Source organism: Colias philodice, chromosome 29, assembly GCF_061535455.1.
Source record: "Colias philodice isolate Cphi_HAF_F1 chromosome 29, ilColPhil1 Martin Lab GWU primary, whole genome shotgun sequence".
In the NCBI taxonomy this organism is placed as follows: Eukaryota; Metazoa; Arthropoda; class Insecta; order Lepidoptera; family Pieridae; genus Colias; species Colias philodice.
Window position 1 is genome coordinate 936,495 of NC_143114.1, and position 20,668 is coordinate 957,162.

At 35.1% G+C, this 20,668-nt stretch overlaps 1 protein-coding gene across 1 annotated transcript; it reads left to right on the forward strand.

The window, feature by feature from the left end:
* Positions 1–20,108, forward strand: LOC149475699 (modular serine protease-like). Its single transcript, XM_089712810.1, has 15 exons — positions 1–158; positions 4,194–4,245; positions 5,244–5,354; positions 6,106–6,165; positions 6,884–7,000; positions 8,024–8,158; positions 8,631–8,811; positions 9,345–9,424; positions 10,127–10,329; positions 11,109–11,324; positions 15,788–15,949; positions 16,384–16,505; positions 16,929–17,105; positions 19,072–19,231; positions 19,892–20,108. The coding sequence occupies exons 1-15, from the start codon at positions 125–127 to the stop codon at positions 20,083–20,085; spliced, it is 2,004 nt and encodes a 667-aa protein (XP_089568936.1). The 5' UTR covers positions 1–124; the 3' UTR covers positions 20,086–20,108.
* The last annotated feature ends 560 nt before the right edge of the window (positions 20,109–20,668 follow it).

Genomic DNA, 20,668 nt, shown 5'->3' on the forward strand with positions numbered 1-20,668 from the left:
TGGTATCACTGAACAGTGTTTTGGTTTTCCCAAGACTGTCAAGACGTATCGTCGATAAATAGAATGTCTCTCTGATATTAATTATCTAGTCATTTTGTGGTTATGTTTATGTGTTGTGTGCAAAATGTTTTGGAATGTTGTGTGTCTATCTTTTATGGGTAAGTTTAAAATACGCACTTTTGTATTCGATTTTTTTTAATAGATTTTTTGTTTTTGAGGTAAATCGTGTAAGGAGGTAAACTAATGAATAAGGTGGTAATTAAAAATGATTTAAGACCATCTTTTGTAAATTGTTTTTTAATTATGTTTCAAATATTTAAATGTAGGTTGGCAAATAATTTAATGATGATGTTTAATATTAGAGATTTAAAAATATTGTGATACTTTTTGTTGGTGAGTATATTCCTGTGAAACTTTGTCGTTTTTAAACAGGAATTAAATAAATAAAAAATTATGCTCGCAACTCGCATTGTACGTACCTTTTTGTATTAAGTATAAAAAATTTATACGATCTGTAAAAATTAAAAAAAACTTACGAGATTTTTTCTGTAAGTATACTTTTATATACTACGTACTCCTGCAAAGAATTTATTTTACGAAAATAATAATGGGTAGGTACTTACCTAGATGAAATAAAAAAAAAATTTTTTAAATACAATTTTTATAACAATATGAATTCAGTGTAAATTAGAATTTAGAAACCAGTTTATTGTTTATTTAGTAATCAAAGTCATTCGGCGTTTTCCTGTTATATCAATTAAATAACACAGTGTCATTATGACCTCACTATCGATAAATTGTGATAAAAACAAGTAATATAAATTTTGTGATCATCTGTTTATTTGAAATTTTAACTAAATTGAAATCAACAAATAAAATCATAGACAATTTTTTATTTTACTCTTCCAAGTACCTAGGGTCATTGCGCCTGTTCGCGTCCACATGCCTATTCGCGTCCATTTTGCGGATATCTTTTAGAAAATTCACGAAAATAAGTATACTTTGAGTAAAATTGTGATAAGAAAAATTTCCGATAATACCTCAATGTATAAGAGACACGCACACATATTCAAAATATGCCTGCGCACCGCCTATCCTATTAAAAAAAAATATTTAATTTTGGCTATTAAACGAGAGAGCTAAAACGCGCGGGATTTTAAGAAAAAAATAGTGCGTAGCGTCGCGTTTGACGGTAAGTATCTTATTGTTAAATGTGAATTTTTGAATATGTCACTGTTTCTTTACTTTGCTAACAAAACATGGAATAGTATGGATTATAAATCAGCTTATTTCTTTTACAATTAGTGGGCGCAAACTATACCTATAGTGCATAACAATAGAACATATTGCGTCCACATTGTTTTTCATTACTTAGCAATGAATTGTTTGTTAAAATATGTAATTTAAAATAGATTGTAAATTTTTGACTAAGACTACAAGTTGATAATTTAAATTTTCATTTATATTAGCAAATTTTTATGCTATTTTTTCATTTTAAAATGGGTATTCTAAGAATGAGACTAGTATCTTTGAGAATGAGAGTCTGTGGTTAAGAAAATAATATGAACAAAAAATAAATTTAATTCATTAGAAAATCTCTCAAAAGGAAAAACCGGAATCCTTGAAGGATCACTTTGATATCCGTCCGTCTGTATGTCCGTCTGCCGGTCTGTCTTTCTGTCAAGACCCTTTTTCTCAGTAACGCGTGGAGTTATAAAGCTGAAATTTATATTGAATACTCAAGTCTACGGTCCCTTGAAGCAGTGAAAAAATCAAACTTATAAGCCAAAGCAATCAAAAGATACAGCCGTTTATGCTGCAAATTTTCCCAAATTTCGACATTCGCAAGGGAATCAAAACCTACAGGGTACTTTACGTGAACACAGACACTTGTAGTTTGGTACGCAGCAACGTCTTATAGCACAAATAAGGGAAACATTGAAAAAATAATCATTTACAGTTAAAACATATGAAAAAAAACAGGTTAATACGGAACCCTCGGTGTGCGAGTCCCACTCGAATTTGGCCGGTTTTTATTAAATAACTATATTCGTAAAGAAATAATTTATTAAAATCTAATTTTTATTTGCATTTATCTGATAAAATATCACCCAATACACTCTTAATTCCTTTTCTAAGCTGGTGGACGCGAATTGGTCCACGGGTGGACGCAAACTGGAATTTTTGGACGCGAACTGGGTAAAACGCCTAATTCTGCTATTTGTCTAGATAAATAAAAACCACATGATATTTCCAACACAATTGAAAGTAAATCTTAAAATAGACTATGTATTGAACACGTTACATAAATTTTGCGTTGAAATTTGTTCTGGAACATTTTTATTTTCTCCTTCAAACTTTCCAACTGCACTAAGTGGACGCGAACAGGCGCAATGACCCTAACTAGGTACTTAGGTTTATAAACTTAACATTTTTTAAATACACTTTTATTAGCTTCACTCAGGGGCCGTATAATAATTATGATCTCTTATTTGCCAGTCAGTTCAATTCACGGCGTAAATTGTCTGGAAATAAGAGATTATCATACGGCCCCTATGTTCGTTACAGCTGACTACTTTAGACTCGATTTTGACCCACTTTAAACGGACAATTTTAATTCACACTTGGTACACTTACCTATCAAGGATTGGTGGCAATACAATTACTTCATAAAACTTAATAAAACGTGTTTTTTTATGAGTAAACTAGCTGCTCCGCGCGGTTTCACCCCCGTGGCTCCACTCCTGTTGGTCGTAGCGTGATGATATTATAACCTTCCTTAATAAATGTGCTATCTAACACCGAAATAATTTTTCAAATCGGACCAGTAGTTCCCGAGATTAGCGCGTTCAAACAAACAAACAAACTTCAGCTTTATAATTTTAGTATAGATTTATTAATTTTTCCCCTTCTGTTAAATTTCTGTTATTAAAAATTATGCTAGGGGAGATTTTAATGGAAAATGATAGCAAATATTATAAATGCGAAAGTAACTCTGTCTGTCTGTCTGTCTGTTACTCAATCACGCCTAAACTACTGAACCAATTTGCTTGAAATTTGGTATGGAGATATTTTGATACCCGAGAAAGGACATAAGCTACTTTTTATTACGAAATATGTACCACGGGCGAAGCCGGGGCGGACCGCTAGTAGTCTATAACTGTATCTAGTCAAATTCTCTAGTGCGGTAGAAATATAGGACGTCACATGACATAAACAAATTAACAAAGAAACTAGTTTTTACAACTCAGCTTGGGAATATTTTTTTGTTTATTTACGAAAATCGTGTGAAATAATTTAAGGCATACGCATAGTAGGTATAAAAGAACTTTATTTATCTGACAAATATATGGTAGGTACCTACTATTTAAAAACGGATTTGTGTTCTTTATCATTAAACTGCCTTCAATTCGTCAAGCAGCAGCATGGGATCTTCTCACACACAGCCTCCCAAGGGAGGCTGTTGGGGAGTATTGTTCAGGGCGATTTGCCCTCTTGGCCTCCTCTATGGCCTCCCGTTAATACGGGCTGGCCATAGAAGGCCAAATCGCCCCCCAATTGTTTAGGTTCGACTGACTTGAAGTCACGATCTAGAGTTTTTTTTTCTTTTGATGACTGGACCGATCTTTTGACAAATCGTCAAAATAGGAGTTAAATAAATAGGACCAACCGAAAGGCACTTGCTTTCAAATAAAAAAGAACCATCAAAATTGGTTCAGCAAGTCGAAAAAAAACACACTAAATTAAAAAAAATGTCGAATTGCGAACATTGTCTTTTTTGCAGTCGGTTAAAAATAAACCTGAGATGAAATATTATTGTTTTTCTTTGAAACAGAATAAAACCAATGCTATCTATGGTTAAACCTTGTAGGTACGTGGCATTGCATCTATATTTCATAATTTTATTTTCCTTAAACAATAACTAATTTTAACTAGAAAATGACTGGCCATTTTCTAGTTAAAATTAAACTGAAACGGACGGCTATATATTTTCAACGAATTTATATAGCAAGCAAATTGTGTTTCGCCGTTCACAAAATGTCGCAGTCGTGGCTTTTTTAACTTCAAAAAATGAGGTTCAATTGGACTGTAGGTTTTTTTTTTACTTTGTTACCCCAGAATTTTTGAGTGCATGAACCGATTTTATAGTTATGTGAAATTTTTTTAATATTAAATTCCTTTTTTTATTCCAGTTTTAACGCCAATACTTACTGCTGTAGTAAATGAACCACCGGGACTTTGCAGGTAAATATAAAAAAAAGCATATATGTACCTACAATCTTATATATAAAATTCTCGTGTCACAATGTTAGTCTGCATACTCCTCCGAAACGGGTGGACCGATTCTCATGAAATTTTCTGTGCATATCGGGTAAGTCTGAGAATCGGCCAACATCTATTTTTCATATGTACCACGGGCGAAGCCGGGGCGGACCGCTAGTATACATATATTATCTACTTTTTCTACTAGAAATCTCTTATCAGCTGTGGGACGTCCACTGCTGGACAAAGGCCTCCCTCAAGGATTTCCAGTACGACCGGTCACCGGCGGCCTGCATCCAGCGGCTCCCTGCCACTCGGACCGTCGTCTGTCCATCTTGTGGGAGGTCGTCCCAGACCTGTCTACTAGAAATATTTAATTCAAACTATACATATAGGTATACACTTATGAAAGATCGGTGACAATACAATAAATTTATTGGTTTTTGATATTAAAGCCTTTTTTATTATTATTTTTAAAGTGAAGTCCCATGTCCCCTAGTGGGGTAAGGGGCAGATGCATTATACATCTGTTTCACTGATCGATTTTCTTTTAGGGACAAGTAAGTGATTAACCTTCTGTGTCCTGCCAGACCGAGACATTTTTTTTTCTTCGTCTCCTCCGGGAATCGAACCTAGGACCCCTCGGACGCTCACGCGTCAACCACTGTACCAAGGAGGCGGTCCGAAGGAAGTATTATTTTTTACCTACTACATCCATTATTTACAACTAGGTTTCCGCTCGCGGCTTCGCCCGCGCAGTCAAAGAAAAACCCGCATTGTTCCCATTCCCGTGGGATTTCCAGGATTGCGTCATTTTCCCGGGATAAAAAGTAGCCTATGTCCTTTCTCGGGTATCATAATATCTCCATACCAAATTTCATGAAAATTGGTTCAGTAGTTTAGGCGTGATTGAGTAACAGACAGACAGACAGAGTTACTTTCGCATTTATAATATTAGTATGGATGTATCTATATTTCAGTTCTGGTGAGTTCCAATGTGGTGACGGTGCGTGTATAAGTGTGGACCAAACTTGCAACGGGAAAGCTGACTGTATTGACGGTAGTGATGAACAAGCGTGTAGTGGTATGAGGTAAGTCGTCAAGATCGTTACAATATAATAATTGAAATAATATATCATATTAAAACTCAAACATGTATTGAAGTGAAACTCCTTTAGGCGCGTTGAGAATACAATTTCAAGGTCATGGCAATACCGTCACGTCATAGAGTAAGGCGACGATTTTGGTATCTTTGAATCTTGCCAAAGAAGTTTCACTTCACACGTTCCTTTTTTTATTGAATTCGACTCCTTCTAGAAGCACTTTGGAATCGTCATAACATAGTTTTACCATTTACCCACCGATTCGGAAAACATTTTCTACGTAGAATAATTGGCAAGAAACTTGTTTGAGATGATTGTTTTATCATCTCAATAGATGGCGTGGGGTGTACTTTAGAAACAAAACCAAAAGAGTAGAATAAATTCGATTGCTATGGCGGGATCACGTGTGGGCTGTGGCCGAGGCGTACGCTCCGGAATGGCAGAAAGACGCGGGTTCAAATCCCGCCTCGTGATCGATTTTATTCTATTCTTTAAAAAAAAAATTCAAGTCTAGACCATTTAAGATTAAATAAACTCACAAATTTATTTTTATTTCACTAATAATTATATAATCTTCTATATAAAGTTAAACGAGAATATTTATAATGATAAATCCTGGTTGAAAAATAACACTTAAAAAGGAACAAAAGATACCTATAATTATGAATATTTTCAAACTATCGAATGTAAAAAATATTTTCTATCTCTCTTCCTAATATACTTATTTATTTGCTTTCAGTCACGTGAATCCATTGGAGGATTTAATTTTACATCGAAGAAGGAGACAGGCGAGTTGTGGGTAAGATTAATAAAAATATTCAAACATACATACACACTCTCATACAATAAATAATTTGGAAAAAACTTTGCATTTTTTATTGTAGAATTATTACTGACAGTAACTTTTTATGGCAGCACATCTAAACATTTATAAAATGTTATATTATCAAAGCCCAAATCTCAATTTCAATCTAAAAAAAAGTTTAAACCAGAGTTTAAGTATTGACATGACAATATAGGCAAACTTAAGTTTAAATTACAATTTAAATTACGCTCATGTTTCTCAGTAGTATTGGTAGTATAAATATATTTTAGAACTAGCGGTCCGCCCCGGCTTCGCCCGTGGTACATGTTTACGTTTTCTCTACATAAGAACCATCCTCGTACTTCAAGAAATATAATAAAAAAAGAATTATCGAAATCGGTTCAGCCGTTCCTGAGTTATGCGCTTACCAACACATTTTGCGATTCATTTTTATATATAAGATAAAACAGTAATAGTGAATCTATACTAATATTATAAAGCTGAAGAGTTTGTTTGTTTGTTTGAACGCGCTAACCTCAGGAACTACTGATCCGATTTGAAAAAATCTTGTGGTGGTATTAGAAATGGTGTTAGATAGCCTATTTATCGAGAAAAGCTATAGGCTATATATCATCACGCTTGACCAACAGGAGCGGAACATTGCGGGTAAAACCGCGGGGCGCAGCTAGTTAATAAATTAATAATTTTTCAGACGCAATCAGTGGAAATGCCGCGATGGTACATGTATAGGTTTTGACGGCAAATGTGATGGCGTTGTCGACTGTCCCGATGGTAGTGATGAAACGTTTCCATTGTGCAGGAATATGAAGTAAGTTTAAATAAATATTCCAAAAATAAATATTTCAGGACATTTTCACACACGGCACGACCTGATCTCATACTAAGCTTTCGCTTGTGTTATGGAAACCAGATGGCTGATAAACATACATATATAATTTTAAATAAATACTCAAGTATATACTTTGTAACTATATTTATACTTTTTTTTGTATAATAAATGCGAATACTTACTATATTTCATACTAGCTTTCCGCCCGTGGCTTCGCTCGCGTATTCAAAGAAAAACCCGTTCCCGTTGGATTTCCGGGATAAAATAGGTTTTATCCCGGTACTCGAGAAAGGACATAGGATAGGTCCTATGTCCTTTCTCGAGTATCAAAATATCTCTATACCAAATTTCATGCAAATTGGTTCAGCAGTTAAGGCGTGATTGAGTAACAGACAGACAGACAGAGTTAATTTCGCATTTATACAGTGCCGTCTTTAAGGCAGGGCACGCAGGGCCCTGGCCCGAGGCCCCGAGGTAGGCAGGGGCCCCACAATTCTGAAAATTTTCGATATACAACAACAAATTTTATAACATAATAAGAAAAATATCAAATCACACACTTGGTAAAATAGAAACAAGATTTAACTCTCATATGTGGGGTGTTAAGAGACGGGGTTACGATTTAGCCTATTGCGTTATTGTAAACTGAAAAATGATAAAGTTAAAATTTAAGGATTTTCCATCCCTTACATAGGCCCCAGCCAGTACCTTGGCCCATAGCCTCGTTGATCCTAAAGACGGCACTGCATTTATAATATTAGTATGGATTGTTTGAGGTTGTTTAATTATCTCAATAGATGGCGTAATGTGTCCCTTACGCACATAAAAGCGAAAGAGTATTAATTCTATTACTTTGGCTTACAGACGCGTGTTCGAACCCGCCTCATCGATTTTTCCTATTAAAACATTTCTCATTGAACAAATCTTTAAATTTTATTTTTAAATAAATTAATAAATTAAAAAAAAATAAACTTTTTACTATAACCACAATTTTTTTTCCAGATGTCAAAGTAATTGGTTCAAATGTACATACGGTGCGTGTGTTGATGGAACAGCCCCTTGCAATGGTATTAAGGAATGCGCTGATGGTTCCGACGAATTATTACCACGTTGTAGGAATGAGACTGAGGAAATAAAGTAAGTAACTATAGTAGTTATACAGCTGTAGAGTTTGTTTGTTTGAACGCACTAATCTCAAGAACTACTGGCGTATATGAGTTTTTCCTTTTAATCCTTATGAAATATCCAAATTAAAAGTCTATATTAGTACTACTAATAAAGAGTACCTTATTATATTAGCTATCTATCAGTAAAAGTCCCATCAAAATCGGTCCAGCCGTTCCAGAGATTAGCCGGAACAAACAGATGGACAGACAACAATTTTAGAAATAACTATTTTGGTACGTGTACATATATATAATGTATTTAGTAAAAAGCGGTTACTTTAATATTACAAACAAACATTCTCAATTTGATTATTGCTATAAATTATATAATATATTTATAATTTGTATCATGTAACCCATATGTATTTAGCTCTAAGGTTAGGTTGAGTTTGATTGAATAAACGAATTTGAATTTGAATTTGAATATATTTGTATTCTCTTAGCGGCCAATTCCGCTGCGCCAACGGTCAACTGATCCCCGCAGCAGACCGTTGCGATGGCAAGCCAGACTGTTCAGATGGGTCTGACGAAACCGTCCGCTCGTGTGCTGGCAACACTTGCCCCGGATACTTGTTCCAGTGTGCGTATGGCGCGTGTGTTGATGAAGGGTCTGATTGTGATAATGTGAGTACCTACTTATCTGTTTAAGAAAGAGCGTTCTTGCTGAGCAAACGTGTTTGAAGTGAAACTTCTTTAGGCGTGTTGGGAATAAAATTTCAAGGTCGCATCGTGGCAAGGCACGTCATGGAGTAAGGCGACGGTTTTTGTATTTAAAAATATAAAAATCGTCGCCTTACTCTTGCCAAAGAAGTTTCACTTCTGATACGTGTGCTCGGCACACACGCTCTTTTTTAGTAAATAAATAAGTACTAAATTAATTAAACTTAATAACTCCAACATGTATTTGTTCAACTAAACTTCGTGTTTGCAAGGGCTTTTGAATCGTCAGATTACAGAAAAGAAATAATTTACTATTTGCCACCGGTTTAGTATTTATTTACATACCCATTTACTATATGGGTCTTTAGTGTAAAAGTTTATTGTAATAATGTAAGTCATAACTAATAGACCGGAAGATGGTCACAATAAATATCGTAATTGTAAAACGGTTTAAAAAATAACTTTTGATCTAATAAAATTATATACAAATGTTACAGATCAAAGAATGCGCAGACGGTTCAGATGAGTCTGACGAGTTGTGTAACAGAATAGCGACTGTAACTACTACGACGTCCAGGTAAGTGTTTTCACTGTTTTTCTATATTATATGGTATGGTATATTATATATGATAAATAATATAATATAATAAGCATACTGATTTTGTTTTTTGTATGTTTCTGATGATGACTGGTCATATAGCTTGTTTTGCTTTTAATATCGATATTTCGATGTGTGGTGTAAAATTTAATATATTTGCATGCTGTGGGCGTTGTGTTGGCTTATGGGTAATATATATAATTAATTTATATATAATATATTAAATTTAATATATGATATAATATAATCATATTTATTTAATGTTACACATAAAATTAAAAATTGGCAAACCAAACAGTTCCCAGTAGTAGAAGCTCCACTTCGATGCTCGAATGTGAAGTCTCGTCCCGCTGGCGAAATTACTATAAAATATAAATGTTTTTAGTGACCCCAAAAGAATATTTGTAATTGTTTGAGATGTTTAAGACCAATTTAGTGTTTCCTTTCGTTTGTCGTCCATCTCTAACATACACGTTTCTAAATCATTTGTTTGAAATCATATTATATCACTAGTCGTCCGCCCCGGCTTCGCCCGTGGTACATGTTTAAACTATCCTATCTCTCAAGTTGGATCGAACTGCACATGGTGTGCGAATTTTATTATAATCGGTTAAGTGGTTTAGGAGTCCATTGAAGACAAACATTGTGACACGAGATTTATATACTATATCATGTATTCAGGCCACAAACCGGCAAGTGCATAGTACCACAACACCCGAACAACGGGCGGTACATAGTTGCTGGGGCTGGTACTGCAGTACCCGGCTCCCGGTTCCCGGTACTGAGCCTGAACGTGTCCTGTAACCCGGGATACAGGCCAAGAGCCGACCCTAATGTGTTGTGTGTGGATGGAGCTTGGTCAGGCGACTACCCGCAGTGTACACGTGAGTACACACAGACACACATACACACAGATAAACATATACACAGTAATGGTACTACACACACAGATAAACAGGCGACGAAATTAATAATAAACAGTATACACAGATAAACATATACACAGCAATGGTACATACATACATAAAGTAGCTCAAAGAGGCATCGCAATTAATAAAAAATACCAACTTTAAGGATTATGTCGTTTGAAAGCGGCAGAAGGCTTGGAAGCCATCAAGACTATTTAGTCCGCTTTCTCAAAAACTGCTGAAACCATATTTGAAGAAATGCATATTAGTTAGAAACGAAATAAAACTTAAATGAAAACATTTCCAATCGACTTATACGAATTTGAGTTCGGGGACAAACACACATACCTTTATAAAAATTAGCACACGTGTTTCCAACATAAAGATTAAAAATATATCAAAGAACCGTATTATTCTGACAATATTACATACACATCGAATTACCTTTTTACACGCTGTATATTAGCTTCACCTGTATGTTTGTTTGTAAGTTTGTAACCGACTTCTTTGGGCGCGATTTTGACCCATTTTAAACGGCCAGATTTCGTTCAAACTTTGTAGATTTATTTAGGACCGATGACAATACACTAATTTGATAAAATAAATAATAGTTAAAAAAAAAAAAAAAACACGCGTTTTATAGAAAACCGAACTAAAAGCGTGTTTTTTAGTTTTTTTAAACTATTATTAATTTTAAGTAAATATATAACTTATTATAATTAAATTTTATAATACTTAATTATAAATATTTCCAGGTTTCTGCCACCTAAACCCACATGAGAGCGTCACCTACCGTTGCCTTATCTCCGGTTCGAATTCCCTCGAAGGTTCCAGAACTTGCAACACAGACGAGCCAGACGGCACAATCGCCAGACCGGAATGTAACAGACCGAATTACTATTCTCCCTCCGTTCTCCCTCTAATGCGATGTTCTGACGGGAATTGGGACTTCACTCCAACTTGCCAGCCAGGTTTGGTCAAAAATGGCACTAATATTACTATTATTGTACAAGATGGCGTCGAAGTTTATGTATCACAATTTCAGTATGCCGGCCCTAATGTAACTGCTACACATAATATACAAATCAGTAAAAATAAAATACAACCAATAAATAATCAAGCGAATACAAACACACATAACAACCTAATACAAATCGATAAAGATATACAACCAAATACAAATAACAATCAAATACATTTCGATACAAATAAAGGAATACAATCTAATACAAATGAACATGTTTTTACAACAGTTGGTCCTACAACTAATGAATTGGATGAAGGTAGAAAAGATTATGATTTAGACTATGGTGATTGGAGAAAAGGCTCTAATAATAAAAACAATTTTAATTTCTTTTTCAATGCAAATCACTCGAAAATTCAAGTAAATGCACCTGATTCTAGAATTTATTTTAAAGATTAGGTTTATGCTGGTTTAGAATGTTTATGTTACAGCCAAAACTGGTCAAAACCACTTTTGACTACAAAACTCCGGCATAACAGTGATGATTTTAGACATAAAATAAACAGCCATTATAGAGATATATTTTTTAAGATTATAACCGATACGTAGTGTAGTATTATGCACATTTTATTTTTATTTATTTTATTTTATTTTATTTATTATTAAAACTTTTTGTACACATACAGTAAAAAACTTACAAAATAACAATGCAATTTGTCTTACTTAATGCCTTATACATAGTTATATATATTGTAAAACGTCTTTTTTAATGTAATACAGAAAAATTTCTTTTTTGGAGATTACATTAAAACAGTTTTTTTTTATCAATTATCTACCTATGACATTATTAACAAAAGATGTAATTAGAAAATATTAGACATATCCATTTTAATGATGATGATTACTAGCAAATACATCACTGAGATAACATTTGATGACCTTGAATTATATTACATGATATTACAACATTGTTACATTTTTTACTAGTTACAGCCAATTATTTTATTAATAACATTAATAAAACATTAGTTTGATATTTCGTTTTATAGCATTCAAATGCTTTATAATTGAGAAATTTAGTAAGAAAAATCGATCACTAAACCGATACAGTAGAATAAATTCGATATCTCGAAACCGATCTCAAGAAGTATCACGGAATGGCAGAAAGACGCGGTTTCGAATACTGTCTCGTTATCAATTTTATTGAAGTGAAACTGCGTTATCGGGGTTGGAAAAAAGTTTAGTGTAACATTCGTTACGCGTGACATTTTTCCGTTACGCGCCATCTTGTTTTTATCCCTTACACGCGTGATTGACGTATTTCTGTAAACATGCATATATGTAGTAAATTATTTTTTGAATAATAAAGTCATAAAGAAGTTTCACTTCTTACGTGTGTACACTAGTACACCTTAGAGTATATTTCTTTCATTAAAAAAATCTTATTCGTACAAAATATAGTTCTTATAATTAACTGATAGTAGAATTGAACCAAAAACGCAGTTTTCGTGCAATATAACAGTAGTTCCTATTTTGTATACTCCATATTATTGTAGTAGTTTTTTTTATTAGCTTCACTTGTATGTTGACTCGCGGTCCGCCCGGCTTCGCTCGTGGTACATACTTACATAGCTCTTAGCATTTAGAAATCACGTACATATCCAACGGTGAAAGAATTTTTGTAATCGGTCCAGTAGTTCCTGAGATTAGTGCGGTAGAACATACAAAATCTACAGCTTAATATTATATATATTATAGATAATACAAAATAATTATAATATTACATAATGTATTCTAATAATGCCATATGAAGCGTAGTCATTTTATACAGAACATAAAAGTCCAGACCACTAAAAATACCTTTTTATTGGTCTGATCATAAATAATTATAATACATAATTAATTTGTAAACTGTCAATTGCATGCAATAAGAATAAATTTTGACCATTTAAATAATACGTTATTCGACGAATAAGTTTTAACCGAGGATTGAAAAATCAGCCAGTCTATGAAAGTCATGGCTTTTAAATATGTAGTCGATAATGTGAGAAAAAAATGTAGTGTTCCTATAATTTAGATTAGTTTAAAATTACTCATGTTTTATTATATTTTTGTAGTTTATATACACTTTATGTATTAATTAGTTTTAGTCATAGTATAAGCTATTTATATTATGTTCATATACAGCAGAATGTAATAGGATGGAAGATAATAAATAAAGTATTTTTGTATTAAATATTGTTTTATTTACCTCATCCTCCATCGTATTACATAATGCTAATCTATACATCTATACTAATATTATAAAGCTGAAGAGTTTTTTGTTTGAACGCTCTAATCTCAAGAACTACTGGTCCGATTTGAGAAATTATTTCGGTGGTGGCCCATTTATCGAGGAAGGATATAGGGTAAGACTTACAGAAGCGGAGGCACGCGGGTGAAACCACGGAGCGCAGCTAGTATATAATATGCTTTGACAAGGAATTATTATACCTGAACTACCTACTTATTTTAATTGTTATAAGTTAAATCGGACACTACTAAACCGATTTAAAATTAATATTTTACAATTAGAAAGATACATTATTAGGAACCCAGTAGGATATTACTCTTTATCCCAGGCGAAGCCCGGTTAAATTGCTAGCAATAAATATATGTATAAAATATCTCCATCTCCGTCTGTTTGTCTTTTTATTCCCTTTCTCTTTGATCGCAAAACGTTATTTATCAAATTTATATCAAAGTTACGTTACCTATCTGTATAAAAATAAGAATTCGATTGTACATAGAGACTATATTTATAAAGATATTCATGAGAAGATAAGAATAATAGCAAAATAAGAAAAAGAGTGCATTAATTATTTTTTAAAACATGAAACAAGACATGAAATACATATACAGAAATCAAAGCGCTTGAAAAAAACAAACCCTAACAATCTAGTAAAAATAACGTACTTGATTACTACAACAGGTACATAAAGGTCTTGACCAGTGAAGGCCTACTCAAACGTCTGGTCATATAACTTCTACACTTTTTTTTTTGTGTGGTGTCTCTCAATGTTAGCCAGAAGGGCTTCTACATTTTAACGCGGACGCGGGGGTGAACTGAAGGTTCACCCTGGTAGCGACATGCACAAGGGCGTCCCCCCGCCACGGGGACCACGAACCTCGGCTTGAGCTGTCGCTTGAGTGGAGGAGGCCAGAAGGGCCCTAATCGGACGGGAACTTCTACACGAACTAAACTGTCTGGTCGAATTGTGTTATTGTATTTTATTTAATTGTTGTGGAATTGTGTAGTTAGACTGCAATAAAAATTAAGATTGATGGTTGTCCAAGTTTTTAATAAAAAGTAAATCGACTATAATGATTTAGATTTTTGTCGAACAAATATCTAGTTTAGGCAAATAATCTCCTTCATGGAAGGAACGATATCGTTAAGCTGATATTCTAAAATACCTTACCTTATTTCTTTAGAACACTTAGGCCCTGCGCAGACGGCACACTTTTTGTGCGATCGAGTCTGCGGCGCACAAAAAGTCTGCATGGCGCGCAAAAAGTCGGTCGCGGATTTTTCACAGACTCAACGCACACGACGCACATCTTCGATCATTTTGTCGGCAGAGCTGTAGGGACGTAGACGCTATGGAAATCGTGTAAAGTGTGCGCCGTCTGCGTTAGCGCGCGTTGAAGCAAACGTTCAATTCTTTTCACACACTTTTAGTGCGGAGCGGCGCGGTGCGGTCTGCCCGAATTACACGGATTTTTTGTGCGCCGGACTTTTTGCGCGTCGTGTGCGTTACTGCATATAATTTCATAGGTTCTATTTTCACAGACTAAAAAGTGCGTCACGGATAGTCTGTCGTCTGCGCATGGCCTTATACTGATAGTGAGAGAACAGTGAGTTTGAGTTATCCGAATGGGATACATACAATTATTATTGTAAATAGGGACGAAGGAATGAGTTACTGAAGTATAATATGTATATAGAAGTAGACTAAACTTAGATATGAAATATAAATATGAAATATATCTCTTTCTTAGACTCATAAAACCGAAAGAATAGAATAAGTTCAATTGCTCTGGCGGTATGACTGGTAGCCAAGTGGACGTCACCCCGGTGGAGCGGAGCCCGGAGGACGTGGGTTCGAATCCCGCCTCGTAATCTAGTTTTTCTATTTAAACCATATATCATTTAAATGTCATTTAGTACCTACTTTTGCCATTACATACCATTGCATCTGTACAGTCACAAGTCTCCTTTGAAAATCAGTGCAGCAATATATTTTAATGCTGCTTTGCTGACGGGGAATCCTTTTTGCCACTATTGCTATCTTTTTTTTTCTGTTCTGTGTGTTAGATTATTAAGATTTATATTTTTTTACATGCTGGCAAATAAAACGCTTTCTATTTCTATTATTTCTATTTCAAAAAAATTTAAATATTGTATTTAAAAAAACGTTTCTCCAATAGAATGCGGACGAGTAACCCCAGAAGGTGTCCAACTCGTAATAGACGGTTGGGCGGCCAAACGCGGTGAACTACCGTGGCATACAGGCATATACGACAAACGGAAAACACCGTACAAGCAGATCTGTGGGGGCTCGCTTGTTAGCAGCACTGTTGTTATATCTGGTGAGTAAACATAGTATAAAAAAGTCACTTTCTCTGTCCCTATGTATACTTAAATCTTTAAAACTACGCAACGGATTTTGATGCGGTTTTTTGACGTGACAACGTCTTATAATTCGATAGAGCCGGCTGCACGCACGAAAAAACATGAGTCATGCGGCGTTACCTCGCTCTGAGGCGTTCCATGTAAGGCTTGAAGTGCAAGCGAGAGCGCGGAACGAGCGACAAAGAAGCACAATCGGACGTTGTCACGTTCAACTATCGTCAGTAAACCGACTTTACAGACAACCAATTTTTAATATATTCGCGAGTGCAGAAGAAGGTTTTAATATATAATTTATTAGGTTTTAGAAAAAGCGGGCGCAGACGCGGGCGGAAAGCTTGTACGTTATAAATGTTTTTTCTTTCTTTCTAATTTTTCTTGGTTTTTATTCCAGCCGCCCATTGCTTCTGGGAGGACTTAACAAAGAAGCAACCCGCACAGAAGTACGCGATTGCAATTGGCAAACTGTATCGGCAGTGGGATGAACCTAAAGACGTAGACGCTCAGAAGTCGGATGTGAGTATAGAAGTGTAAACAAATACCTATACTCTATATTTGATTTATGCTGGAATAAAAAAAATAGGTTTACATAAGTAAATTAGTTTTTCAAATGTCCAATTAACACGGTTCATGAGATTTAGCCTGATAACAGACGTACTGACGGACAGACAGTTGGATATTAAAATCTCTGTAGTAGGGTTTTACATTGTGGTTTTACCATTTCGAAAGAAAAAAATAAATAAATAATAGAACTCAGTAGAAACTACACTTAAAGTAGACATCAAATATGCCAGAAAAATAATAAAAATCTAACCGTAGATTAGGTACGAAAAATTTTATAGCTTTTTGTTAAAAATAATTATGTTAACAAATTGTTTTCCATTTTATTTTTGTTAAAAAAAATAACTTATTTTTTTCTATTTTTTACATGTTTTACAGGTAAAATCAATAGAAATACCGCCTCGTTTTCAAGGAGCCGCTGCTAATTTCCAAGAAGACATCGCGGTACTAATTCTAACAACGAGCATACAATATAAGACGTATGTCCGTCCTGTCTGTCTTAGTTTCGATTATGAGTTCGACAAAACGCAGCTGACGGTTGGAAAGATGGGGAAGGTAAGAAAAATAATTAAATTCATAACCATTTTTTTCATTCAACTAGACTTCAATCAGAAACAACAGCTAATTTATCCGCTTATTTTTTTATTTATTCAATATAATATTTAATGTCTCGGTCTGGGAGGACACAGAAGGCTGATAATCTACTTGTACCTAAAGAAAATCGATCAGTGAAACAGATGTATACATAATGACACGGGACTTCATTTCTCGACTTATTTTCTTACCATCATGTACCGTCTCCCAGATAGCCGGCTGCGGTCAGACAGGTGTGAACGGTCTGGTGTCCTTTTTTAATAATTGTATATTACTGTATATGTTAAAGGCAAATCGTTATAACTTTGTTGTTTTTTCAAAATTTTATTATTAATGAACCTTCGGTGAACCTTAACGAACATACATAAAATAAATTAGCCCAATTGTTCCAACCAGTTATCCGCTTAATAATAATCATTTTTATTTATAAAAAAAAGACGTGTGGCACTCGGGGACTGCCGCGGTAAAGCTATTGCATGCTATGCCTTCAAGCCACACCTCCGAGCCCGTCGGAGTGGGGAGCGTGAGGTTTTTTCGTTACGGAATTTCTCGATTCGGTCCCCGCGCTCAAGGCCCGCGATAGAAGCTATGCAATAGCTTAATAAAAGAAGAAATATATTATTAAATTTATACCGTCTCCCAGGTGGCCGGCTGGGGTCTGACCGGTGAGAACGGTCTGGCGTCAATTTGTTAAATAACAAATATTTTATAGGCTTACTTTCTCACTATTCAATATGTACCGTCTCCCAGGTGGCCGGCTGGGGTCTGACCGGTGAGAACGGTCTGGCGTCAATTTGTTAAATAACAAATATTTTATAGGCTTACTTTCTCACTATTCAATATGTACCGTCTCCCAGGTGGCCGGCTGGGGTCTGACCGATGAGAACGGTCTGGCGTCAATTTGTTAAATAACAAATATTTTATAGGCTTACTTTCTCACTATTCAATATGTACCGTCTCCCAGGTGGCCGGCTGGGGTCTGACCGATGAGAACGGTCTGGCGTCAATTTGTTAAATAACAAATATTTTATAGGCTTACTTTCTCACTATTCAATATGTACCGTCTCCCAGGTGGCCGGCTGGGGTCTGACCGATGAGAACGGTCTGGCGTCAATTTGTTAAATAACAAATATTTTATAGGCTTACTTTCTCACTATTCAATATGTACCGTCTCCCAGGTGGCCGGCTGGGGTCTGACCGATGAGAACGGTCTGGCGTCAATTTGTTAAATAACAAATATTTTATAGGCTTACTTTCTCACTATTCAATATGTACCGTCTCCCAGGTGGCCGGCTGGGGTCTGACCGGTGAGAACGGTCTGGCGTCAATTTGTTAAATAACAAATATTTTATAGGCTTACTTTCTCACTATTCAATTTATACCGTCTCACGGGTGGCCGGCTGGGGTCTGACCGGTGAGAACGGTCTGGCGTCAATTTGTTAAATAACAAATATTTTATAGGCTTACTTTCTCACTATTCAATATGTACCGTCTCCCAGGTGGCCGGCTGGGGTCTGACCGGTGAGAACGGTCTGGCGTCAATTTGTTAAATAACAAATATTTTATAGGCTTACTTTCTCACTATTCAATATGTACCGTCTCCCAGGTGGCCGGCTGGGGTCTGACCGGTGAGAACGGTCTGGCGTCAATTTGTTAAATAACAAATATTTTATAGGCTTACTTTCTCACTATTCAATATGTACCGTCTCCCAGGTGGCCGGCTGGGGTCTGACCGGTGAGAACGGTCTGGCGTCAATTTGTTAAATAACAAATATTTTATAGGCTTACTTTCTCACTATTCAATATGTACCGTCTCCCAGGTGGCCGGCTGGGGTCTGACCGGTGAGAACGGTCTGGCGTCAATTTGTTAAATAACAAATATTTTATAGGCTTACTTTCTCACTATTCAATATGTACCGTCTCCCAGGTGGCCGGCTGGGGTCTGACCGATGAGAACGGTCTGGCGTCTCCCACACTACAAGTAGTGAACTTTCCCTTCGTGGATATTAACACTTGTATAGCCAACTCTCCGCTGAGCTTCAGGGAATATATTAATAGCGACAAATTCTGCGCTGGATATCTTAATGGTAAGAAACATTTAATAATTTAAGTCTATTTTAATTTAATATAATATAAATTGCAATTGTTATATTTTTTTTTGTTTAATTATAACTATCATTATATAAAAATCGTATATTTAGATTGTTTATATGAGTTTTCTATTTGTGATATATTATGTTATTTGAATGTATTTCCCTTAAAGTACTATTGAAGTTTTTGCGTTAAATTTTTTATAGTAATTTCTCTGCACGTAGCATACTCTTCTACGTTTTGGACATTGCCGTAGGTTCATACATAATCGTCATATCGTCAAAAAAATGTCCGCTGTATAAATTATTCATTCAAATTAGCACCTTCTTTAATCGTAGTTCAAAGTTGATTGTATCTGCATCGGTCTCTAGAAGACTCTGCCTTATAAACGTATAGGCAGAGTTACGCTACGGACATTTAAATTGACTGTGAGTCTAGTTGTTCATGTTCAAAACACATGATTTTAGAAGTGAAACATCTTTAGGTACGTTGAGAGTAAAATTTCGAGGTCACGTCGTGGCAATACCGTCACGTCATGGAGTAAGGCGACGATTTTGATATCTTTGATACCAAAGATCACTTCTGACACGTGTCACACACGCTCTTGTTTTATTTAAAAACATTTTTTTTTTTAAATAAATTTATTTGTTTTTCAGGTACAACACTATGCAAAGGGGATAGTGGGGGTGGTTTAGCTTTCCCCGATAGAGAAATGGGGGTAGAGAGATATTTCCTAAGAGGCATTGTTTCCACAGCACCAACTGACGACAATCTCTGTAACGCTCACACTTATGTGACTTTCACACAAGTCATAAAACATGAACATTTTATTAAAGCGTTTTTGAGATGAGAAATAAATTATTTTTCTAATAATGTTTAGTTTTATTTATTACCACACTAGCTTTCTGCTCGCGGTTTCGTCCGCGTTGTAAAAAGAAATCAGGTATATACTATACTAGCTGCTCCACGCGGTTTCACCCCCGTGGCTCCACTCCTGTTGGTCGTAGCGTGATGATATATAGCCTATAACCTTCCTCAATAAATGGGCTATTTAACACCGAAAGAATTTTTCAAATCGGACCAGTAGTTCCCGAGATTAGCGCGTTCAAACAAACAAACAAACAAACTCTTCAGCTTTATAATATTAGTATAGATAGATATAGATACCTACATTGTAATTAGTAACGAACTTTCTTGATTATAATATCGGTATTACTGTATTAGTAGGATTAAAAGACAAAGCATATAAGTCACACACATTATAACAACTTATAAGAATTTTTGTTAGCAAAAAAAAAATCTTTCTCAGAACAGCATTGAACTATAATTGCTCATATTTTTCAGACTCAGAACGATTTTTTGCAGAAAGACTATGAGACTTAAAAAAACAATTAAAGCTAGAGCAATGATTTTGAAATTAAAGTATATAATAT